Source organism: Diabrotica undecimpunctata, chromosome 8 (assembly GCF_040954645.1).
Source record: "Diabrotica undecimpunctata isolate CICGRU chromosome 8, icDiaUnde3, whole genome shotgun sequence".
NCBI classification, from domain to species: Eukaryota; Metazoa; Arthropoda; class Insecta; order Coleoptera; family Chrysomelidae; genus Diabrotica; species Diabrotica undecimpunctata.
The window spans coordinates 5,609,616-5,637,482 of record NC_092810.1 but is presented as its reverse complement, the minus strand read 5'-3'; the positions used below and the strand labels follow the sequence as shown (position 1 = coordinate 5,637,482).

Genomic DNA, 27,867 nt, shown 5'->3' with positions numbered 1-27,867 from the left:
AATTTACCAAGAATCTATATGTTGTAGAAACATGTTCCATAACATTTTCCACCAAAATGTTACGATTATTTTGTGTTTTCCTCCATCAAAATTGCATTTTTTTAATGACTCTTCTTAGTGAAGTTCCTGACATATGGTTATCGTACTCTTCCATAATTTTAATATTTTCTTAACCGTTTAACAGTAATACGACACTTTTCTGTTCTATGAGAATTATATATTATTCGGCGAATGTTTCTAATGTGATATTCAGGCGAATTCGTAATTGTTGATTTCTTAATGAAGCTTTTTCTTGAACAGTGTGGACTCTTTGAAAAATAATATCTAAAACTACATTTCAACACAAAAGGACATTATTTTGAGTGATGCTGTGTGCAGATTAGTGAAAATACTGTAAAATCTCTAGTAGAACCACCAAAGTAGATTTTATCTGTATTATTAACGTTTTGTAACGATTGTGAGATTGGCTAGGAAGTAAAACCTGTTCTACCACTTCTAGGGCCTACTTCTCTAAAATTATTCTTTACGCAGTGGTCCCATATACATATCACTGAGACCAAGAACTCATCCACAAGTCTTTGCAAATGTAATTCTTCAATAAAAACTACTATTCTTCATCGATCACTATCAGATATCACGTGGCGATTCAGGTGTACGGAATAATAACAAAATCGCATTAGCAGGCAATTACAAAATCGGGGAAAACATGGCAGGTACCTTACATAAATTTATTAATGTGCTACCAAACCAGTTTTACCATGTGTTAGGCAAAATGACTAACATATTAACAATAAGTGATGTAAAACTTAAATAATATGTATATATAAACCACATAATAATACGTATTGCTGTTTTATTAATATGTACATTAAATTTATAGGCAATATTAACATTGTGAAAGTAATCATACTAATTGAATCAGTTGTAATTTTCTACTACAAATTTCTCTTTGTCCTTGAGTAAAATGTGTTTTTTCTTGTTGTTCTTAGATTTAACGGCTTTATCCTGTCGTAATCACTCTCATTTTAAATGTTTTGTTCACTGTCACGTATAATTTCTTTTATGGGTCCAAATATGCTTTATGTTGTGAGAAGATTTGTCAAATTGTTATGGCTGAGCCAGGTTGCTGTTGTAATTTTCTTCTTTTTATGGTGCCTATCTGTTACGGATGTTGGACACTAACATGGCTATTCTGACTTTGTTGACTGCTGCCCTGAAAAGTCCGGTAGTGGTTAAGTTAAACCATTTTCGCAGGTTATGCAGCCAGGATATCTTCTTCGTCCTGGACCTCTTTTCCCATGCACTTTACCTTGAAGTAGGTCATATCATTGTTCATTGCGCATTATATGGCATTAAGTGTCTGCAGACCTTCAAGACTGTCTGCAAAAATGACAGTATCATCAGTGTATCTTATGTTGTTCAATCGTTCTCCGTTTATAAGTATTCCCTCTTCTATGTCCGTTAGCGCTAGGTTCATAATGTACTCTGAATATGTATTGAACAATAATGGGGACAATATACATCCCTTTCGCACACCTCTTTTTATCTTTATGTCGTCTGTTAACTGATCACCAACTCTAACAGCTGCAGTTTGTTTCTTAATAGATATTGTTTATTATACGGCGATCTCTGCTGTCTTGACCAATTTAATTTAATATTTTCATCAGTTCGTCATGTTTTATTCTATCGAACGCTTTCTGGTAATCAACAAAACACACACATATAGCACAGTTCACGTCTCTACATCTTCGAAAGAGAACTTGTATTGCTAAAAGTGCCTCTCGAGTACCCAATGCATCCCTGAAGCGGAATTGTGCGTTTTTCATGTCTTCTTCACACTTTTTATATATTCTTTGTCGTATAATTTTTTAGGAGATGGCTCATAAGGCTTATTATTCGATAATCTTCACATTTTTGGAATTGGGTTTTTTAGGGATTGTTATAAAAGTTGATCTTATCCACTGTTGGGGTATTCTTCCACTTTGGTTTGCATCGAGCGCATGGAGCACTCGATTTATCCCATCTCTCTATTATGTCCGACGTGTTCTCGTTAATGTCGTTTATTTTCTTTCCTAGTTGTTCTCGTACTTTTATTTCGGTTTCTGGGTTAGTGAGTTTCTTCATATCAATTGTGTTTAAATTATATCTTTTCTCGAGCCGTTTTACTCTCATGACCATTCTGCATAACAGCAGATTGTAATTAATTCTAGTAAAATAATTCAATCCTAAAAACAAAAGAGTAATACCGACACTGCTGGAATTGTTTGGAAACAGTTGACAGTTATAAAATCAGTTCTTACCAATGAATCATCCTCTTCAATAAATTGTTGGACTATACAGTCTGACCAAACTCAATTTGTATTTGAGACACGCACAAAGAGAACGGAGCTCATGGAACTCGTAAGCGAATGTACACTCCATGCAGGTATTTTACTTGGCGAGACGTTACCAAAATAAAATTCAGAAAAATTCCGGTTTACCGAACGTCAACACCAGTGCGCATCCACATCTCAAACACACAGTGAATTTGGTTACACTGTAGATGCAATTGCTTATCGTCAACGTTCTAAAGGAACATGATACTCGAAGAAAAAGATCAGGCTATTCTTATAGTTACTTAAGATATGCACATTTCTTGGTTGTTTTGAGAATGTCCTTATCTTTGTTTGTACGTTATGTACGTCATCTTAGTTTGTACATACTGTAAATAACTTTAATCAACACAGCTGAAGAAAGGTTATTGCCGACAAAATAACTTTCACCAATTTCAATCATTTATAATTTTTGTACACAAATAGTAAACTTTTTTATAGTCTTAGTGTTCTTACTCCTTAACTGTCATTCTTTAATTGATTATACACTTTTCTATGCTTTCAAATTATCAGCATTTAATTTTTATTCCGATTTTTCAATGAATATCAACACGAACTGTGGAATTGCACTCGTTTTCTCCGTAAAAATGTACTTTCCTATATTTAATGAGTAATTATAGTTGAAATTATAAGTAATTAGAGCTCATTTTCTATGAATATATTAGTTACTATTTCCTGCTAATGAACCACTGCGGTGCATGCATGTAGCGCGTTTAAAGTTGGAGAATAATCTTGAATTGGTGATCCTTCATGTGGTCATTTTATTGGCCCGTATGAACTTCAAATCACAGATGAACAAATCGAAACAAATAACGTAAAAACTAACAAAGATACTAAGGATGAATAAAAGGAAAGCAGGGTCCCGCAAGGCTGAGCGGCGCCTGCGTGCTGTACATATTTTATCGCCCTTTAAATCTACCATATTCAATTTTGAACTAAATGTACAATTTTTTTTACTCATAATAAAACAACATAAAAATTGCAAGAACTGAAAATTTATTTTTCTTTTAACTGATTTACTGATGATGGCAAAAAAAATATGGCAAAACAGATACATTAACACTGAGATGAAGTCCAGAATTTATAAAGCCAAATGACCTATGTCTCAGAAACAAGATCCCCCGACACATCCACAACGCAAAGGCTATTGGAAACGGCAGAGATGAAAGTACTAAAAAGAATTACAGAAAATACGCTGAGAGATCGAAAGAGAAGTGAAGACATTAGAAGAAAATGTATCGTATAATGTATAAATGAATGGACACAAAATAGAAGAAAGAATGGAATATCCACATAAGCAGAATGGGGGAGACCCTTGTCGTCAAAATAGCAAGAGATAAGTCACCAATCGGCAGTAAGAAGTAAAAGATGGAGAGACAACCTTCCATAGAGGAATTAAAGCGCCAATGAACAAGCAGAATTGCTTATAAAGAGGAAGAAGAAGAAGAAAAAATTCTTTTATAATATCTATGTCAATTTAATTGACGAGCTTTTGCTCCTTAGCTAATATTGAGAAACCAGATAATCTTTCCTGTCCGATAGTAGACCTCAAATAATTTTTAATTAACTTAAATTTGGAAATGATCTATCACCAGAAGCAACAGATACAGGTAAAGTGAGGAGGATTCTTAATGAAATAGTGATATTTGGTGAAGGTGAAATTAGATTATTTTCAAATATATATTGAAGAATATCAAGAGGATTTGATGAGTCAAGTAATGAAAATAATTTTTTCTTTAAACGTCAAATAATGATAACATTACTTATCTAACTTGATCCTGTCAAAGTTTGATGTCTCCGCCGGCAGCGGTTTTTTTTCCCATTTCTTTACGGCGGAGGGAAAAATGTTGTCATGGCAACAATATGAAACATGTCACAAAGCAACAATACAAATGTCATTAACAACAATTAAACATCATTTTTATTTATAGTAATATTAAAAGTACAATTAGTTGAGGCATTTTCAAAATTGAAACCGTGCAAAAATGTTCCCGACTCTTGATACGCATTGGTAATTGTTGATGATACTGATGGTCGAGATTGTCGAGAACAACTTTCAGCAATCATTCCCGATGTTGGCGAATCATGAGGGTTTAAAATTTTTTGAGCATTATCGTTATTATTTCTTATTGAATCCTCTATATATCCTTCGGCAACCGTGCTTGTTTTCCAGCCCCCATGTCGTTTGAGGCATTCTAGATTTCCGCGTCCATCAATTAAAAGTGTTGCTGAAGTTCGTCGTAAAGAATGACCCGTGTATGCGCTTGCATCGTTTAAATTTAAATAACTAGCTACTTTTTGGGCTACTGCGCTGATCGAATGTATTCCCATGACGCTTCGATAACACTTTCCATTTTGGTACTTGATAAAAAATCGGTTTTCTGTGAAATTTTCAGGCCGCAGTGATGCATACTTTTTATACAGTTTAATGTAGTTTTGACCAATTATCGTAAAAGATCTAATTTGTCGTGTTTTACTGTCTGGGATGTTGATAATTATTACATTTTCTTTATCCTCAGTATACTACATGCTTTGCAATATAATTTTTTTTACCTGTAATCCTAAATAGAACTTATCTGGCGCTTCAAACAAAAATTTATCAAACTCGTCTTTAGTGAAAACTTTAGACTTCTTTGCAGTATATCCTTCGCTTGTTTTTTTTTTCAGAAAGGCACGTAACTTTAAAAAATTGCTTATATCCACATTTTTTCTAATAACTAACTCGGATTTTATCATAGAGTATCGTGACCACATTGTAGAAGATTTCCATTTATTTTCCTTTTCCATTATATTAAAATATGCCAGTAAAACGTCTTCGGTAACTTGCCGTACTCCTCTTGTATCGCACCACTCTTGGAAGTGCTTGTACGCTAACCGATACTTTATTCCGGACTTGGAGGGCCCCAAACGTGCTACTGCATCATTAGCCGCGGACTCAATTTCGTTTAGGTTTTCCATTTTCGCACTAAATTTGCGCTTGCGGTTGCAACAACAATAAGCTGTCTTTAATAATTGCAAACAACTGTAACCAGAGAGACGCAAATCCCACCGACGACTTAATTATTTTAATTTCTAACATCTAGACGACTTTGATAGTTGTCACAGTTAATTTCGAGTAAAAATAGCGTATGAATTGTAGTATTATGGTTTTTTTTTCTTGACTTTTCTTGACTTGCCCTCTATTACGCGCGTCACTTCGTTCGGCGCGTAATATCGGGCGCGTCAAGAAAAGTCATTCTTCTCCGCCTCATAAAGTAATATACTATTATTTCGCTAAATAAATCAGTTGTATCAATATCCGCCTTCGTCTTTACTGGATCAGTGTGCTTTTATTGAAGAGCAAGACAGTTTTTTAAAATATCATCGTCACTTTTAATGTAAAAATATCACTAAAAAACCGAAGAAATCATCATAATCAGACATCACATAAAATCTACTTTTTAATACTTGAACAATTATTTTAAGAAAAAATATTTTTGGATTTTTGGATCTTGAGGTGTCTCATCTCTATCTTCATAATTGAAAAAAAATTTTGTATTTTCGTCTCACAGTATTTAACGGAGGAAAACCTGTTCTATTTCAAGATCAGTCGCCCAAGTTTTCCGCTTGCGCAATTATTTCCTCAACATTTTCATCTTCGTAATTTTTAAAATGATCAACTAGATTCTTTATATAGTTTTGACAAAATAATCACACTACAAATAAATTTAAATGATTGGATATTTAATAGCAAAGAACTTGCTTTTAAAGATATTATTATCTGCTATATATGTAGGAGACTCACAAATTTTAATTGCATATATGAAATTTAAATGGTTTACAGTAGGATATCCTCCTCGAACATCACTTAGGAAGTTTAGATTTCACTCAGGAATATGTAGTTTTATAATATCCCATATTTTTGTGGAGGAAGAGAAAATTACGTAAAGTTCTTGTACAATATTACAAATGTTTATTATTTCTAGAAGACATTAATTCTATAAATTCGTTTTATATTTGATAGCCTAAATAATGCTTAATTTTTGAAGAATTTACCTAAGAGGTTTGAACTCTACTGAGATGTTCTCTCATCACTGGATCAAATGGGAAAATCATCTGGACAGCAAGGAAATTTCTGTTATGTTGAAAAATTATTTTGAAACAACTCTGAAATACCAGACATTATCTGGATAAAAATTCTACAACTACAACAATTCTTTCCAGAATGTCATGCAAATTTGTTTTTTTCAATTTCTAATAAGACCCCTAAGCGATGTTCGTTTACAGTTATAGATAATTTTAACATGTTTTTAAATCCACTTAAGTATTTATATTAACATTATGTACAATAAATTGATGTTTCATGTCTTTTTGTAGAAAACGAGTGTTTTTCAATGGGAAACAGTGGCGCACCCATAATTTGCCTGAGGTTGCAGGGGAGGGGGCAAAAAAGCCAATGCAAAGGAGTGCAATGAACATCGCACCATAGCCTTAATGAGTCATGTCTTGAAATTGTTTTTGAAAGTAATTCACAATAGAATACATAAGAAATTAGACGAAGGCATAAGTAATACACAAATGGGATTTAGGAAAGGACTGGGAACACGAGATGCACTGTTTGCAGTAAGTGTTCTTTCGCAGAGATGCTTAGATATAAATCAGGAAGAATATGCCTGTTTCATTGATTTTGAGAAGGCATTTGACAGAGTGCAGCATAATCGGCTTAAAGAAATTTTATTAAATAAAAACATAGACAGTAGAGACATTAGAATCATATGTAATCTCTATTGGAACCAAACAGCAAAAGTGAAAGTTGAAAATGAACTGACCGAGGATATCCAGATTCGCCGTGGGGCCCGGCAAGGGTGTATTTTATCACCATTGTTATTCAATTCATACAGTGAAGCCATCTTAGAATTAGCGCTTGCCGTGGTCACTAAGGGCCTTATAATAGCTGATGAGTTATCAAGTCATATCATAAGTCATATGTCGCCATGTTACCTAATCCAACGGTAACTTTAACATCCTATTAATTTATAAGAAATGCTGTCAAACTAATGTAACTAAATATTTGTTAACGGGTTTTTACCCATATATTTAGTGGCTACATTCATGTACTCCTAGACACTGATGATGGAATGATGGATTCCGAAAACGTTTTGTCTAACACAGTCCGTTTGGGTTTTTAAATATATACCTTTTACAAAGGATTTTAATTAATTTTTTAATATATGGTATACAGCCAACTACATGTGGAGAATGAGGAAACTTTTTTGTAATCGCGATATCAATATATCGCTCCGAATAAGAATGCTTCGATGATATATTTTCTCTACTCTTTTGTATGGGGTTGAAGCTTGGACACTTAAAAAATCCAACATTAAAAACCTAGAAACATTCGAAATGAGATGTTACCGACGTATTTTGAAAATATCATGGATTGATCGCAAAACAAACGAACAAGTTCTCGAACAACTAGGAAAACAATGCGAAGTTTTAAATTTAATAAAAATCAGGAAATTGGAATACTTGGGGCACATCATGAGAGGTGAAAAATACGAGAACCACTAAGGAATATAATGCAGGGTAAAAAAGAAAGGCAGAAGAAGCGTAGGAAGACGTAAAAAGACGTTTTGGTTTAATTTAAAGTACTAAAGATAGCAGTGCCAAAGATTCAGGTATCTATTATCCTGCCTACCCACTAAAACCACCTTCTCTTACTTGTGCGCAGTTGACTGTCCCACTTACCGTACTCCGAAAGTGGGATGGCCGCTGTAAGGCTGACGACATGTTTGGAACACTCCCGTCTTTTATCTAGATCTGATCTATTGTTCTGAAGCTATTTTCTTGTGGCATTTTAAAGTAATTACGATTTTAATGGGAATAAGCAACAATTGAAGGTTAAAATAAGTTTATTGACGTTTGACATTAATGTTTGTAAGGTAAGTGAACCAAATATTGCCACCTTAGCGTTTGGTTCTAAATAAATCCTATACTTGTATTAATAAATGAGGGCAAGTAAATTTTTCTTTGTCATCTTTAGTCCTGTACAAGCCTCGTGAATATAACGATAGCACACTATGTACAAGTGCATATCTTTTTTACTGCAGATGTTACAAAGAAAAAAATACCAAGATTCTTCATTACTTGATTTTTTTTTTCGTTATCGTTTGTCGTTCTTTTGTCATTTGCTCGTTGCTTTTTTTTCAACTTTGATTGCAATTTTGGTATTGATGCTAACAAATCTTTGGTAACTTGCTGGGCTTTACTGTTTAAAGCAGGCTTTCTCTTTACGGTGGCTGGCTAATTTAATTTTCGATGTAATCAGCAGTCCTGTATCTTTAGAAGAACTGTTTAAGCATTTGGAGTAAGAAGTTTTTACTTGATTAGACCCCGGATTACTTACATTTTGTTGTTTCTCTTGTAACCGTATTGCATCTCTGTTTATATTTTAATTTAGTTAGTGAACTGTCATCTTCAGAGCTGCTGCTCCTCTTAGATTTTTTCATAGGTACATCTTAACTAAAGACATCGTCAAGTGAGTCATCGTAACGACTAAAATCTGATAATAATTCGCTACTTGAGACAGTATTTAAACGCTTCTTTTTTTTTTGTTATTAGTTTTCTCTGGCACTTGATATCCGCTTGTACTCGCCTCGTTTTTATATGCGGGTTCAACCGACTTGCTATAATCTTTATATATTTTTTACTTTATATGCCCTGGGGGGTTTTAACCTCCAAAACCCGGTTAAAACCCCCCTGAGTGCGCCACAGCTGGGAAAAAACAGTAGAATCTAATATTTTCTATAAAGCTCTAATATTTGCCATATCATAACTACCTGTTATAATATGGCATAGCTACCTCACGGTGACACCGGTTAAACTCTCCCGGTGACATTCAAGGAAAACTGATAAAAACATTCTTTAATGAAACCGTTTATATTTAAAAATTTTAATTTACGATTATAACTGTACACTTTACAGTATATCGATAAAAGAACTCTGTACCTACATACGTATTTGCTATTACGGAAATTCCTGAAGCTTGTTTTATTTAACCAACATTGACAGACATAAGCAAGATACCAAGAAAAAACGTGGGTCTGATTCATGATGTTACATCTGCAAATAGTTGTTAGTGTATATACACAACATGAGCATTGTGGAATTGTTTAAATGCCATTTATTTAAAACATGTGTATATCACATTGGGATAGATGTAAGAGTACGTGGGAAATGTAATAGACGGCCACATTATCATTTTTAGATTATTTTGCACGTAGCATAGTTGGGAATTTAATGTACTAAAAAATTTAAAAAAATAGTTTATAAAGAAAACGAGATACCAGAAATGAGACAAATTGGAAATATAAGACATTACACAAGAAGTAGAGTAGACAAAGAGATTATAATATTCGCTAAAATAGCTAATTAAATTGTCAATTGTAATAGATGGTTTTTCTATTGACAGATGCATCTATCGTCAAACAACTCAATTCTTTGTTTTCAAATGCCAAGGTCTCATTGTACAGACAATGACATCTCTTCACAATGAACAAAATATCTTTAGGGAAGCTGTGCCTGGCAATAGGAATATCGGTACCCACTTTGTTGAGGACACATCCTACACAGCAGCATCTTCAAGTGCGGACATAGCCGTGTTTGCTTTTTTATAAGATCATTCAATATGGAAGAGAAAAGTAATACCCAGAGAATGGACAAATGTAGTAATTATACCTATATACAAGAAAGGAAACACAAGAGACTGTAGGAACTATAGAGGTATATCACTACTATGTGTAGCAGCAAAAGTATACGAAACCATAATAGAAAGGAAAATTAGAAAAGAAATAGAACATAAATTAGAGGATGTACAAAGTGGATTCAGGAAAGGACACAACACACAAGACCATATATTGACCATGCAACAAGTAATAGAAAAAGCCTTAAAGAAAAATAAAGAAATACATCTGAGCTTTATAGACATGGAAAAAGCATTCGACTCAGTCAAAAGAAAAGATATATGGGAAAGCCTAAAGAAGAAACAAGTAAGTGAAGAACTGATAGAAACAACAAAGAGTATATACATGAAAACAACAAATACAGTAAGAATGTTAAATATACAGTCAGAACCATTTGAAACAACACAAGGAGTTAGACAAGGGGAAGTCTCAGCCCAGTAGTATTCATAAATGTAATAGATAAGATGGTGAAAGAATGTAAGAAAACATTCAAGAAATACTGCATCGGTTGGAACAAAATGCAAATGATAAATGCTGAGATGTGTATATTTGCAGACGACATAGTATTAATTGCGGAAACTGCAGAAAAACTGAAATACAACTTAGAGAAATGGAACCTAGAAGCAAGCAAATACAACTTAAACGTAAACAAAGAGAAGACTCAAATAATGAAAATATCAAGGAAACAAGGGACGGAAGATCAAATAGAAGTAATGATAGACCAACAAAAAATAATACAGACAAATTCATACAAATACTTAGGAACAGCAATCAACAACAAAGGAGACATCGAGGATGATCTTAACAACAGAATGGAAAACACGGGAAAACTATTCCAAGCACTAAATAGAGGATTCCTTAATAACAAAGAAATATCAACAAAGACCAAGATGACAATGTACAAAACAATATATAGACCTACAGTGACATATAGAGCAGAAAATTGGATATTAAACAAAAGACATCAGAGCAGAATTCAGGCAGCAGAGATGAAATACCTCAGAAGAACGATAGGAGTAAAAAGAACTGATAGAATCAGAAATGAAGAAATAAGAGAAAGACTCAAAATCAAACCGATACTCGAGTCAATCAAAGAGAAAAAATTGGCATGGTTCGGACATCTAACCCAGATGGACAATAATAGACAAGTAAAAAGAGTGTGGGACGCCAAACCAATAGGGAAGAACAGAAGAGGAAGACCCATTAAAGAATGGAACAGTGACATCTCGCAGATACTGCAGAGGAAGGGTAAGACTTGGCAGGAAGCAACACAGATGGCATCCAATAGGAAGGAATGGAGAAAGTTCGTTAAGAGCTAGGACACCTCAGAAGACTGTCAAATATTGTAATTTAATGAATTGTATTGTAAACGGCCCAACACCGAAAGGTACAAATGGGTTCTACTGATTAAGTAAAGTAAAGTAAAGTCTTCGAGCATAGCTGCAATTATCAGTTTTGTTAAATATCGTAAACCACCAACCAGGTTACACAAGCAAAGAACAAACTGGGGATACTACAAGGTCAAAATTTAATTAAATTTAAACTAAAAAATAAGTCTTATAAACTAGCTATGGTCCCCCTGCAGATGTGCAGTTCGTGCATCGCACACGCCAAAAAAATAAGCGGCTGCATCTAATTTTATCAATCAAGCAAAAACCAAGTATTTATCACAATAAAACCACTTAAGTAATATCCTAAGTCGAACAAATATGCTGTTTTTCGAATAATTTTTTTAAGATAGCATAGTTAAAGGTTTTTTTCTTATCATGAATGTGTTGCTTGTGTGAGTCCATTTCAAAAGGTAAAAGAAATAATAAATTAGACTTACTCACAATCAATTAAATTTAACTAATCAGACTTAGACAGGTTTCGCTTTCTACAATATGCAAAGCATCTTCAGGTCACGATACAAAGTTAAATAAATGCTGAAAATAATAAACCCATATTAGGGTGTTGTCTAATAAAGATAAAACAAAGATAGGTGATATGAATTATATAAATTACAGTAATTATGCCAATATTACATGTCTGTGGTTTTTCAAAATGAATAAAATGTTTAAGCAGACAAGGTAAGACCCACAAATTGGGAAAATAGTCTATTAAACTGTAATGAATTAATAAATAAACAAATAAATAAATAAAAATTACTTACATGCCGGTACTCTATTAATTGATGGTTGAAAGAACATGGTTCAAACTATCTTGTATTGTTGATTGGAGAATCTTGTATTGTTGATCGGTTTTTTTCTTATTAGCGATGTTGGCGTTGGCTTATTCATGACGGTATGCTTGAAACGCTGCATGTTGGCCAAATTTGGTCCAGTTATTGCAGAACATCTTAATAATGTCAGTAAATGTAAAGATAAGAAAACTTGAGTTCCACAATACTTGGGGCAGCATTTTCAAAATGAGATAATTAATATTTTAACAGAACCTATTCGTAGAGGTAACACATTGTCAAAGAAGCCAAATATTATGCTTTAATTCTCTACTGTACAACAGATAATAGTCATACAGAACAAATAGAAGTTATTAGTGAAAGAGAAACAGAGTAGGAAAGTCGTATCAATACTATTAGATCTCTAATACAAGACCCAGAGAACTTTATTACTGCATTACACATGCATTAATTGAAGATCAACAAAGAAATCAATCATTAAGTCTAGAAACAGTTAAATGTTGTGTTCAAGACAGCTTTTGATTTTGCAATTATTGTATCTGAGTGCTATTCAATATTCCGCTTTCTGCACGAGTTTCATAACATTTCTAATAATATCCTTATGAAAGCCTACATGGCCTTAGATATTAAGTTACAGATACAGAACGAAGAAAGAATCGTATAAATATAGATTATAAACAACTCTTTACTGAAATAACTTTTTTCAAAGTGGAAAACAACCAACAAATATAAATTATAGTCAAAAATTGTCTCACTTACTGTTTCCACATTTTGCAGTGGCATTAAGAATTTTTTTAACCATACCAAAAAGGCTTACAGATTTGGTCATCATTTTTATCGAATCAGAATTCTTTTGAGTTGACCAAAATTATTGACAAATTTGCTTTCCGAAAAGTTAATTTATAAATAATTATTAGGGCTATTAGGTAAGGAGGAGCTTTCTTTTTATATGAGTTAATATCTAATAAACAAATAGCTTTTTGCTCTTGCAGAATCACAAGCACATAGCGGGCTAGTACGTGGTGACATTATGCGTGCTAAATAATCTCGAAATAAATTTCGACAACACGTATTAGCCCGCCGTGTGCTTTTGATTCTGTAAGGGCGAACACCAATTTGTTTACATACAAACTTTCTACTTATGTGCAGCTTTTAGAGAAATATGTAGCATGTAAAAAGTTATGAGGACTTAAATTTAGGCTAAATCTTCGATTTCTCGACTTAAAAAAATATTTAATAACTTTTTAAAGTTTACACTTTCTAGTTTTAATATGTGTAAATATTGCTATATAGTTATTGTATACTTATCAGCCTTCAAGAAAATGACGTAGGGGTTTCCAAATTTTTCGATGTAACACTTAAGGTGGTGGCATATTATCGTGTACGTATAGTTTCCGGAACGTAGCGCTTCCACTCCAGCAATCGGACTGCGCGTTCACATTTTCATACATAGAACGTTTCAGTTTGGTTCGGTGAAGATATGATCTCGCTTTTCTCGACAAAAATCATGTGCAATTGCTCTTCTACTTAACGATGAAGAATGAAAAACTGTGTTAAAAAGAAGGTTTGAAGTACATCCAATGCTAAGAGAAAGGAAGAAGGAAGGTGAATACTTGAGTTTATACAGAGAATTAATTGATGACGATGAAAAATATTATGGATATTTTAGAATGAACATGATTCAGTTTAAATATGTTTTAAATTTAATTACACCTTCAGTTAAAAAACAAAATACTACATTTAACGAAGCCGTACATATCAAACCAAAAAGTATTTTTAAAAAGAAGACGTATCACTTCCGTACAAAAGTCCTAATTGTTTACCACTTCCGTGATTAATTGTCACAAAGCAATAAAAACACATGCATAAATGACAAAATAGCCTCGAAAATAATTTTTTTAAATACTCTGTATCAAAATCAAATAAATACCTAAATAAACAACGAGGAGAAAACGACGGACATCTAATTCACATTATCCGTACCAACCGGTTACGATTCGTTACGTAGCCGTCGGCATCAGTAAAATATTGTTTTCGAATATACGGAAACGTTAAGTGTCTGAAACGCTACGTTCCGGACAGTGTGAGTTGTTCATATTTAAAACCATTTAAATTATATTTTTCGGAAACTAAACGCTATGTGCTGGAAACGCAACGTACATGATAATATGCCACGACCTTTAACCGATAATTGCACTTCATTACTATTTGTATATGTAATATTCTTACTTTGTAATATCACTCTCATATATATGCAAAGAACTTCCAACGTTTCTGCGTTAAATTCCTATCCGCTGGTACCTTATGTTTAAGTTTATGACATGAAGTAAAACAATGTGGAATTCATTCCTATTACTAACTTAGAACCTAGCACTCTCATTAGAAATTCTAATGAATGCCTAAAGATATTGGTTTTAATGTAATCCTAACTGTCGATAAAGATTTTTTAATAATGAGCACACAGGCCAGCTGTACCACAACAGATCAATAAAATGTAAATGAGATCAGATGGAAATCGGTTAATGGTATGCTTTTGAAATACTTATTGAACCACTTGGTAGAATATTTATATAAAAAATCAGCTGACATTGGTATATAAAATACTAATGGCTATAACTGTTTAATACCCATAATATAATATATTTTTATTTAATATATAAAAGTAGTGTAGCGAGTACAATATAATAGTATGTAATACATACAGCGACCTTTCTATACACGGTGCTATGGTGACCTTTTTGTATGCATCAGTGGCGGATCTAAGGGGGGGGGGGTCATGACCTCTCCCCCAAACAAAAATAAATATCAATCAAATAATCCTAAAAAAAATAATTTAAAACCCATCAACCCCATAAGCAGGAAGTTAAGAGTTAAAATCATTCAAGAAAATAGGAAGAATTTGAATCCAATAATAAAAACTGTTATTCTTTGTGGTAGACAAAATATTTCTTTGAGAGGGCATAGAGATGATAAAAATATTAAAAGTTTTGTAAACAGCGATGGTACAGAAAAAAACGAGTGTGGCAGTCCAGTGGGACTGCCGGTGGAAGTTACACTTCTATACACGCATTCGCCGTTACAAATTTATTTGGGAGTCAATCTGCACAATCATTACATATGTAATTCTAGAGGTAAGACATAGCAGAAAGAGAAACAGAATTAATAACAACTTACTAACAATGAAGGATTAAATCAATATTTTGATGAAAATGTATATTTTTATTTTCATATATGTATGAAAGGAGTTGAATGCAAAAATTTTTTTGCACATACTCTGCAGTTTGTTTATTTTGTTATTAATATAATAATACAATACAAATTAAACTGCAATATTCATAAATATTTAAAAATGACAATAATATACATAAAAAAATACACTACAATACAGTGCAACATAATTCCATATAATAATACAATACAAATTAAAATGCAATATCCATAAGTATTTAAAAATGACAATAATGTAATAATATTAATAAAAAAGTCCTCTCCGACTGGGAATCGAACCCCGGTCTCCCGCATGACAGGCGGGGATACTAACTACTATACTACCGAGGACATGACACAAATGTATTTCAAAATTGACAGTTCTGGATCATACAGTGATTTATTGAGATTATTATTTTGAAATACAAAAGACTAATATAATTATGAACATTTAATAAATAATACAACACATATCACATAAATAATAATATTAATAAATATTTTATTATATGTATATTATATGTATATATATCTTTATATAATATATATAATATTAAATTATATATACAAAATTTTTATATTCGAGAGAGGAAGAGAGAGAAAATATATATTCTGTCTCTCTCTTACTCATTATCTTACATATGTAATGATTTCACAGATTCACTCCCATACAAATTTCCAACGTGGAGCGCGCGTATAGAAGTATAACTTCAAAAATGATGGCAATTTTAGAGCATTGCTTCAGTTTAGGATAGATGCTGGGGATAATGATATGCGAAAAAACAGGAGACTGCTCCGGCTAATGCTACATTAATTAGTAAAACTACTCAAAATGATATCATTTATTGCTGTAAAGATGAATGTCTCTGCGATATTTTCATTTAAATGAGATTAGAGAAGATTTCATCACATTTTTTAACGCCTACGATTCGATTCTAGAAGACGTCGGTCAGAAGGAGAACGCCGCTTAACTGGAGTTGCTGTAGGCCACATTGTTTAAGATTTCGTAAAGAATTTTAATATAGATTTAAATTTTCGCATAGGTTTTTGTGTCTACAGTTGCTCAGTAATGGCATCCGAAACGAAAATTGCCGATAACGAATTAAAGAAATCGGCCAAACATGCTGTGCGTTGCCCATGTAGCGTAGCAATCATATTTTGAATAATTCCTTGGCAAGCTCCTCAAAAGTTATATCATGTCATAATGCTTCAGGAACCATGAGAAAAGTAGTAGTTTTTGCTAAACGACGTGATTTTTTAAGAAGAAACTGGGGGCTACTGTCCAAGGTATTTGTGAAACTCTTGGGTTGAAAGGCATGAAGGTGATCTTCAGTTCCAGGGTGAATTAATCATCAAAATATACAACGCTCCGGAAACAATTTCTACCTGAAATGGCAGTAAAACGTCAGCTGATGCATTTTCATTAATGCAAACTGGTAGGAGCCCAGAATTTCTCATTTCAGTAGTTTGTCTTAGTGATATTTTAGGTACAACTGTATCACTTAGTCGTCTTCTTCAGTCACCAAAATTTGATTTGATTTGATAGATTTGAAGAAAGCTTCTGAGGCCATAGAGGACACTAATGCATTCTTCAATATAAAAGATCAAATGCTGAATCTGTTTTTAGCAAACTTTACTATGAAGTATAGTTTTTCGTTAAAACCAACCTGCTAACTCTTACTAAGAATATTTCCAAAGATCTATTTATTTACCCCTTTTAGACAATATCTTAACTGAGTTAGAAGAACGGCTTTCACCGGAAGTTATGAATCTATTTAATCTTCGAGTTGTTTTACCTTAAACTGATAACACACCATAAGATAAAGTTGCATTGATAAAAAATGGTTGACACCTCCCAGGATATTATTGGACCATCTACTGCATATTCCACATTAGAACAAGAGTTTTCACTGTGGATTAAAAAGTGGAAAAAAGTTGTGCAAAATAATGGAAAACTTAGAAGTATAAGAAAACTGTGATATTCATATGTATCCAAATATTAAAATATTTCTGCAAATATTAATTACACTGCCAGTCAGTACAGCAACAGCAGAGCGTAGTTTTTCTACGCTTAAGCGTCTAAAGATTTGGCTTAGAAATAGAACGTGGGGGGAAAGGTTAACTGGTTTAGCACTCATCAATGTGCATCCTGAAATTTCTTAGATATTGATGCAATCATAGAGCGATTTGCTAAATCGGATAGGCGGCAAGAATACATTTTATAAAATTATATAATATTTACTTATCTTATTCTTATAGTATTTTTAATCACTGAACTTTAATTTGCCACTCGTTGCCGGCTGTTGCTGACAATTCGTGAGAAAAATTTTAATATCGAGTCAAAAAATATTTCACTGGCTTGTAGCCTAATATGCCTAATTATAGAAATAACTATTCTTAAATTGTATTATGTTTTTTGTTGAATAAAATAATTTAAATAAAATGCTGTTTACACTTCTTCTTAAGGTTCCTTCTTCATTACTGAAGGGTGGCTATAACACTCTATGTTAGGCTCTTCTTAGTATCGAATGTGTGTCCATGCCTGTCCAGTCTCTTACATTCTTCAGCCAGGAGCCCTTTCTTCTTCCTGGACCTCTTTTTCCTTCTACTTTCCTGTCCATTATAAGTCGTAGAAAGTTATATTTTTCTCCTCTGTAAATATGTCCTAGATAACTCGTTTTTCTGTTGTTTACAATATTTAGGAGTTCTCTCTCAGTCCTCATTCTTCCCAGCACCTCTTTCCTAGATGGAGTCGTTAGTTTACTAAACAAACGGTGTGACTTGTCATCATAGACTTTTATATAGATGGATGTTACTTTAATTAAATCTGGAGACAAACTCTTTTAATTCCTAAGGAGATGGGATAAGTTTAAAACTATTAAATTATTGATATGTAGATTCAATTATGAGTTTAAATTATAAAATTTTATTTTTTTGTTGCAGGAATCCCCAACATGGAGTCTTTAAACCTCAGTGGCTGCTACAACGTCGCTGACGTGTGTATCACGCAAGGTTTCACCATTGCATATCCATCACTCACCCAACTGAACCTTTCCCTGTGCAAACAAGTTACTGACAACTCGTTGAGTAGGATAGCGCAACATCTGAAGAACCTAGAAGTATTAGAACTGGGTGGATGTTGCAATGTCACTAATACCGGTTTGGTGCTCATCGCCTGGGGACTCAAGAAGCTTAAGAGACTGAATTTGAGGAGTTGCTGGCATGTTAGTGACCAAGGAATAGGACACTTATCCTTCGCGAACCAATCTTTGGAGTATTTAGGTAAGTTGATAATTGTTAACACCAAAACAATATTATTGAATCATATATTAAAAGTGCTTTATTTTATAACTTTTGTAACATAATGTACTCGAAGAGTTGTACTGATTTTTTTGCATTTATCATTTTCGAGAGCTCCTTTTGGCTTCTTCAACCGTTTATTTTTGAAAAATTATTTTAATAAGGTTTTTTGAAATAAGACTGTCTTTAAATAAATAATCCTATAAATCAGCTACTTAATAATAAGGGTAAGCTTTTTGTACTCATTAAAACACATTTTTCCGAAACATCCTTTTAAAAAGTTGCTAAAATACCAGCTTACCCAAGCTCATGAACATGGAAGAAGCATCCAATTTTTATGGGTTCCCTCACACGTCGGAATAACAGGTAATGAAGAAGCTGACAGGACTGCACGAGAGGCAATTTTAAGTGATTTGTCGGAGCCGATAGACAAGTGTGTTTCCAGTGACTTAAAAGCTTATTTTAAAAATAAAGTGTTTGTGGCGAAATGAGTGGTATCAAACTAATTCCAATCTAAATAAAATCAAAAATAATATGTCTCAGTGGTTTCCATCGTCGCGCAGTAGAGGAGAACAAATTGCGGTTGCGCGTTTACGTCTGATGCCTGGATCAAGATATATACGTATGTTTTATTGACCATAATAAAGCATTCGATAAAGTACGACATAAACAATTAATGAATGTCCTGAAATCAAAGAAGATTGACTACAACGACCTCAGGATCATATCAAATTTATACTATAAACAGCGAGCAAAAATACGTGTTAACGAACAGCTGTCAGAAGAAATTGAAATAAGATGTGGAGTGAGAAAAGTGAAGACATCCTGAAAAACGCTCTTGAGGGTGAAACAGCTGGAATAAAGGTAAATGGAGGTTCCCATTAACAACATTAGATATGCGGACGACACTGTGATCTTAACCGAAAATATTGAAGATCTTCAAAGACTGGTGACCAGAATAGCGGAGTATGGAAAAGAGTATGGTCTAACAATGAATGTCAAGAAGACGAAATTTATGAGAATATCGAAAACTCAAAGAAATAACGAGAATCTTATAATAAACGGAACCAACGTCGAACAAGTGAACAAATATGCATATCTGGGAACAATGATTAACTCCACAAATGATTACATTGAGGAGATCAAAATTAGACTAGAAAAGGCTAGAGCAAATTTCAACAAAATGAGAAAAGTGCTATGTACAAGGGATTTAAAATTGGAACTAAGAGTTAGGTTGGCGAGGTGTTATGTTTTTTCGACTTCATTTTATGGAATGGAATCTTGGACCTTGAATGCGACATCAATGAAAAAACTGGAATCATTCGAGCTGTGGGTGTATAGAAGAATTCTGAAAATATCGTGGACAGAACACGTCACAAACGAAAGAGGTTCTGAGAAGGATGAATAAAGAAATATAAATTTTAAATATAATTAAAACAAGAAAATTGGAATATCTGGGACATATTACACGTGGAGAGAAATACACCTTGCTCCAACTGATTATGCAGGGAAAGATCCAAGGAAAGAGAAGCATAGGGAGGCGTAGAATGTCATTGCTGCGCAACCGAGAGAGTGGTACGGATGTACATCAAATGAACTTTTCAGAGCAGCCGTCTCAAAATTTCGAACAGCTATGATGATTGCCGACCTCCGCCGCGGAGATGGCACTTGAAGAAGAAGAAGTTTACATCTAGGACATACCAGATTAACGCACTCCTATCTTTTCACAAAGAAAAATCCACCTATATGTGATCAGTGTAACGTCCGAAACAGTCGAACACTTTTTAATAATTTGTAGTAAATATGACCAAGAAAGACAGCACTACAAGATCCCAAACGCTCTACCACAGGCTCTAGGTCAAAACTGTTCCTATGACAATATAGTGAATTATCTCAGATCCATAAAACTTTTGTACAATCTGTAGGTGTTTAACTTTGTTAAAAAAACAAAAAAACGAAAGATATGGAATATGATTTTTACGGCCTACAAAAGGATATTATGGCGCTTTATAAGAGGTCAAAGAACAAAGGTAAAGGCACTAATAGAAGCAAAACACATCGAAAATGATACGTGGATTGACTACATAAAAAAGCTATATGCAGAGTAAGAACAAACGACGCGCTAGAAATTACTACAAATGAAGAACTTAATATAAATGACATAACAACCTTCCATAGATGTATTAATCCGCCAATGAACAAGCAGAATTGCTTATAAAGAGGAAGAAGAATATTGATGTCAGAACTCCGAAAGTTATACCTTTCGGTGTCTTCGTATAAAATTAATAAATATCCTTCGTATCAATAGATTTCATTAAAACTGAATATTGTGCCGTCAAATATAAACTGTAGTGAGTACATTGCAAAACTAAATTTAAATATTCACTTATATTTATATATAGTAGACCGTTTAAAATGTAAGCAAAGTGGCGGTGTCTGTAAGTATCAAAAAGTAAACCTATTTGTAATATTCAAGAGTCGACTCTACATTTACTTAATAATTTACAGACACTGACGCTAGTCAATAAACAAGACATATTACACGAACGACTACAACGTCCATTCAATTCAACAAATTGTGACAGAACAGGCCATTGTGAAACCGGCCACGCACTACACCGTGTAAAATAATTCCTGGGCGAGGAAAGCAATAGCCGCCATGTTGAATATGAGAACCATAAATCTATAACATCTGTTGCAAGGGACCTGATGTTGTGGACTAATATTAAACACGGCGTTTCAGGAGGATCTTTGCCTAAAGACTTAATTGAGCTCGAATAAAAACGGCAAGGTGAGCTGGGTTATTAGTTAGATTTGATGAGCTAGAATGTTTTTTGCTTTACGCAAGAATAAAGAAAATCTGGTTTTCCTTTTCATCGTATTCCGATAGCGACATACGTAGCAGAAAAGCGGAAAACAACCTTAAAACAATTTGGAAATTATGTTTACCTTTGTATGTACTGTAAATAAATTCATTAATAAAAGGGTGAGGAAAACTAACTTACAAAATTTTATCGAAAGAGCAAAATATTATTTGCTTGAGAATTTCATCGTAAATGTTTATCAATTATTATACCTAGATATTTAACCTCGTTCTCTCTCTCTCCTGTTGCCGACCAGCATGTAGCTTTGACTTTTTAAATAATTTTAAACTGTTTATCCTTGTTTAGTGTAGTGTTATGTTCAACTTTATGTTTATTTTTGTGTGTATGACATTATGCAATTGTTGGATAGCCCAAAATACCCCTGAAGATGCCCTAGAGAGCGAAAGTACTTGGGGAAGATTTAATTAATAAAACTGTGCTCCATATCTGCCTGTAATTTTTAAAGTTAAAAGTAAAGTGTCAGAAGTATTGCGTCAGTTGCATGACGGTTGATCAAGTGAACACTTTGGTATTATGAACGAAAGGTTCGAGAACGGTTCTATTGGGTGAACTGTAAAGATGATGTAAGAAGATGGTGCGGGAAATGTGAACTGTGTGCAACCAGTAATGGTCCAGTTGGTAAAAAGAGGGCACCCATGAAACAGTACAATGTTGGTAGTCCTATGTACAGAGTAGCAATCGGCATTGCAGGTCCACTTCCAGTGACGAATGATGGAAATAAATATATCCTGGTAGCCTAAAGTTGGGAAAGTACTGAGATTAGAAGATGATCCTCGATCTTTGCTGTATATGGTGACCAGGAAGTCGTATACAGACAGCAACCTACGAGGATATATGGCGTGCTCTAACTAATTTGAAGAAAATCGTCTGCAATTACGACATCAAGAATTTGGCCTTACCCAAGATAGGCCATGCACTAGATAATCTGGATTGGAAGATTATCAGAAGCATGCTTGAAGTGATCTTCCGAGAAAACGGCGTACGAATTACTGTGTGTTGCATTATACCGATGAGATCGTATCCTTCAAAGTCAGTAAACTGTTATTTCTTTCTAAAGGGGTTCATGCAGAGCTGGAGAGCTCTGTAGATTCCGCCATCCTGGGCCTACATCTGGAGTTACTGATCGGGACGCTCAGCTCTAAGAGGGGAGCAGTGTAACGAAATAGCCCATCTCCGATACGTCATAATTCTTAAAAGGAAAGATCTAGAGAACTCAAGAATTGGCATTTCAATGCCGCCCGTCTTTCGATGAGACGAATTAGAGGTGGGACTACGCCAGAATGTTCTCGAACATAGTAACTTTAGTATATATATGTAACGATGTTATCAGTTTAGTTTAGTTGATAAGAGAGTACCGAACTGTAAACTTATAAAAAAATATATTTATATAAATTCGAACCGCTCGTTTTATTTAATCTCGCTACAATATGAAACTACTGAGCTGCTGGATGGAAGAAAAAATGAAAAAGAAAATAATTTAAGCTTCTTTTCATCTGAATCGATGAAGCAGTTAAATATGGGGGCGTAATAATTACCCTCTTAACATGACTATTACAGAAGATCGCTGGGACTGAAATATTAGGAAACAAAATCATTTGGAGAGGGGAAAGTAACGAACCCTAACATATCAAAAAAGAAAACCCCACGGTTGGGAGAGGAAGTAAAGACAAAATGTGAAGAAACGAAGAAAGTCTTTTTACAATATAAACGAATCAGAAATGAAACGAATACTTTTGTTAGACAAATAAAAAGAGAACACTGGTAGAGCTTCGTAAAGCAGATGAAACACGGAACACAAAAAGAAATATGGAGAATGATCAGAGGACGAAGAAAAGAGATGACATGTTTTAAGACAAAGAAATTTCATGTAGCTGAAATTTTAAAAGTGAATTCAGACATCGCATAAGTACAAACGAATTATTATTTTGTTCTACTGTATTAGTAGAAAGGGTCCCACTTTACTCCACTTCGACCTTTGATCCCGCACTCTCGACGCAGCCCCTCGCGCCTCTCGATAGCCCACGTGACCTTGGCGGGGTGACGACCACAGACCGATTAATTATGTGTAATTATTTTTAAAATTATTAAATTATTTATTATTATTAAATAAAAAATACTATTATAAACAGGCAATAATGGATATAAAAAAAAGAAGGCTAGCGACGAAAGATCTGAACAGCATAAACTGTACGCGCCACCGCTTCGCGCATGAGACATTGAACGCTAGGATCGACCAGCTTGAACCGTAGGCGCAACCGTTTCGCGCATTAAATTCATATTGGATATTACCTTATATAGTATAAAATAAAGCGATAAAAAGCGATGAATAACGATGTCTTGTCGATCGCTTTAAAAAAAGTGATAAAAAAGCGATGAAAAGCGATCACTTTTCATCGTTTTACATCGCTTTTTTAACATTTTAAAAAAAGTCTATTTATCAATGATTTTGCATGTATTATAGGGGATCAACAAGTGCGTAAGCGATAAAAAGCGGTGAAAAACGATCGCTTTTCAATCGTTTTTTATCGCTTTTAAAAAAGCGATGAAAAAGCGATGAAAAGCGATCACTTTACATCGCTTTTTTAACATTTAAAAAAAAAGTCCATTTATCAATGATTTTACATGTCTTTATATGGGAACATGGGAGTAAAGCGTCTTTTCGTCTCTTGAGTAAAGTTAGCGATGGTTGAGCGATGGTTAATTTATTAGGTTAGGTGGTGCCGCGAAGCGACCCCACCAGGGTTACATTGTAAGTTACTAAATATTCTTATATAGTGACTCACCTACTAAAACAGGTGGCACTGACCATACTATGCAGCGCTATAAATGCTGCATACATTATTTCTGTGACTACCAACCCTGTAAAATGTCCATTTAGAGAAAAATGAGATTAATACATTAATTATGTATTATACAATGTATTAATACTTAATACATTGTATTAAATGTGTTTAAATATGTTTTTACAATATCATCTCTTTTGTTTCAGGACTCCAAGACTGCCAAAGACTTTCCGACGAAGCCCTGAAGTACGCAGCAGCTCTAACCTCCATAAAATCTATAAATTTGAGTTTTTGCATAAGCATTACCGACAGCGGACTAAAACATCTAGCCAAAATGACCAATCTTCGTGAACTAAATCTTCGTTCCTGTGATAATATCTCTGACATAGGCATGGCCTATCTAGCAGAGGGAGGTTCTAGGATATCATCTTTAGACGTCTCGTTTTGTGACAAAATAGGAGATCAAGCTTTAGTGCATATTTCGCAGGGACTCTTTAACCTGAAAAGTCTATCACTTAGTGCGTGCCAGATTTCGGATGAAGGTTTAGCTAAAATTTCGAATACGCTGCACGATCTAGAGACGTTAAATATTGGACAGTGTAGTAGAGTGACTGATAAAGGTTTAACGAACATAGCTGAAGCGCTTACTAGGTTAAAATGTATAGATTTGTACGGTTGTACCAGAATAACCACCGTAGGACTTGAAAAAGTAATGAAATTGCCTCAATTGAGTGTACTTAATCTCGGATTGTGGCATGTTAGGTGAAACGCGTTCCTTTAGATAGCTAGAATTTTTTATACAAAGCAGTACAGTGGAGTTGTGTACAAATATATACGATTTACGCAAATTTTGAATGTCATCTATTACATCAGTTTTTTGGTCATTCTTCCTTATTGCGTCCAGTTAGATTGAATGACATATTTCCTGTTTTGTTTCAAACATAATAGAAATCTAGTAACAAAAGAAGCTGTAAAAGATACATAAAAGATTCTTTCTCATAGAGGCACTGCTTCAGCTTCTCTACTGAATACCTTTGGATACAGAATCCATAATACTTTATTTACATTTTAGTACTATAGTCGGTTTGCTATATTTGCGCGGGTTTCGGATTAAAAATTTTATTGTAAGTACCCAGTTTTAATTACCTGCTCTTTGGGGAAATATCAACTGGTCAAATAAAATGAAAAATAATCCATAACTTTTTTTAATTAAATAATAATGGAAAATCTTTTATATAATTGACAGTATAATAAGGAGAATTTCTTCATTAATAGAGTCTAATATGGCTAATATAAACCTAATAATAATTTTATATTACACTTCACACAGAAAATATGGTCTATGTATATTTGTTCCATGGAGAGAATTTTTAATGAAAAATAAAAAAATTTAACTTGCCAACAAAAATGAAAATCAGTCATTATCATCAAAAATATCATAATCGTCACCATCATCACTGTCATCACCATTAATTGTTATTGTGATTGGACTTATTTCGTCTATTTTATTTTCACGAGTCCACCAATCTTCTATTAGTTTCTCGCACTTGAATATACAGTTGCACCACACTTCTGGAGTTACAATTGAAAGTGCCTTTCGCCAAGTTTCCCGAACTGCGTCGTCTTTATAACCGTTAGGCCCAATATGGTTGTCATAATATTGTTTTGCTATTCCCCATATATATTCGATGGGATTAAACTGGCAATGATACGGTGGCAGACGTAAAACTTGATGACCGTAACTTTCAATAATCTGATCCACAACAAAGGTTTTTAGTTTTGCGTGGATATTTACCAAGCGTAATAATTCTGATTTTAAAATATGTTGTGTAAATGGTATTTGTTCCTTTGTCAACCATTCTTTAATTTTATTAACAGTCCAAGAATTCGTTGGACTTTTGTTTAATACTTCAGAATGGTAAGGTGCATTGTCTAAAATAATTACGCTGGGCTCACTTAAACCTGGGAGAAGTTTTTCATGTAACCATTTTACAAACATTTCTGTGTTCATATTATCGTGATAGTCACTTTATTTTGATTTGGATGAAAATATTAAATCAGCACCTTCTATAAAACCCGATTTCCCTCCTGCATGTAAAATTATGTGTCGCTTCCCTTCTCCATCAGTATGTTTGATAGACTTTACGTTATCATCTTGCCATATTCTCTTGGTTGCACCCCTAGAAAATATCCATGTTTCGTCTAAATATATAAAATTTGCCCTTTCTTCTTTTAGTTTAGAATATTTTCTTAGAAAGTTAATTCTTTTATGCACAACAGAACTTCTTTCACAAAGGGCTTTTCTGTTATCCTCCTTTTGAAATTTGAAACCCAAATTATGTATCACTTGCCATAGACTTGTTCTGCCAATTTCGTCAAATTTTCTATCTTTTAATTCCGAGAGAATTGTATTTAAGGTCACATGTTCCTTGTTGGCTCGCATTCGATAAATCGTATCACGAATTTCAAATTTTTTTCCATCTGGTATATCTTTCGTTTTCAATGATAGGCAAGTTTTTCGGTGATCTTCTTTCGGCCGTTCATTATTGCGATTTTGTAATACTCCTCTTAGTTTGGTTTCACTAATTCCTAGAGCATCACATACGCGTTGTTGAACAGACATTACCGATTTTAAAGGACCACCATTTTCTTTTTCATCCGTAAAATACTTATGTACACTACAAATTAGACCATCTACATCTAACACACGTCTAGGCATTTTTAAATATTTCCACCAAACATACAATGTCAACACTGGCAAAGAATAAATTCAACTGCAATATTATAACAAATTTATATCCTACCCTAATGTTATTTTAATGTATTTTAAAATATGACCATTAATGCAGTTTTTGCCAAATTTTCTGGGAAGTCGTTTACTGCAACTGGTTATCAATGAGTCATTAGCATAATTTTGTTAATCCGAAACCCGCGTAAATATAGCGAACCGACTATATTGAATTTTCCGTCGTCCTATCGATTTTCAAAAATTTTACACGACTTCACTTGTTTACTGTTTTGGTTTTTGAGAAGAATTTAAGTTTTACACAACTCCAGAAATCTATTATATATTTTTATATAAATTATTTGAAGGCATTAATAAAGAATAAGTTATTATTTATTATAAGTAAAGTCAAGTTTCTTTCTCTTATATACACAATAATTGCTTTTCAAGTTTAATTGTTAGATTTTCGTATGTGTTTTTTATTAATCTTTGACCTCTCTGAACAGAACAATTTGAAAGTTTCCTATTTATCCCATTCTTCTCGTTGGAAATTAAAACATTCATATTCAACCTCATCTTTATTTTCCAATATCTCAAGTACTCCATTGATGGATATATGCTTTCCAAAGGAAAACATTAAACATCTCTTCTAGGCATATATTAAAAAGTAAAGGGGACAGTACACATCCTTGTCG

The 27,867-nt window shown here is 33.6% G+C and overlaps 1 protein-coding gene across 1 annotated transcript in view; it reads left to right on the top strand.

The window, feature by feature from the left end:
- Positions 1–27,579, top strand: part of Ppa (F-box and leucine rich repeat protein partner of paired) — a 46,969-nt gene extending 19,390 nt beyond the window's left edge. Inside the window, exons 2-3 of the mRNA XM_072542369.1 lie at positions 18,423–18,761; positions 24,654–27,579. Of these exons, the coding sequence (XP_072398470.1) occupies positions 18,423–18,761; positions 24,654–25,213 (899 nt within the window). The 3' untranslated portion in view covers positions 25,214–27,579. The remainder of the gene's footprint in view (positions 1–18,422; positions 18,762–24,653) is intronic.
- Positions 27,580–27,867: the final 288 nt, after the last annotated feature.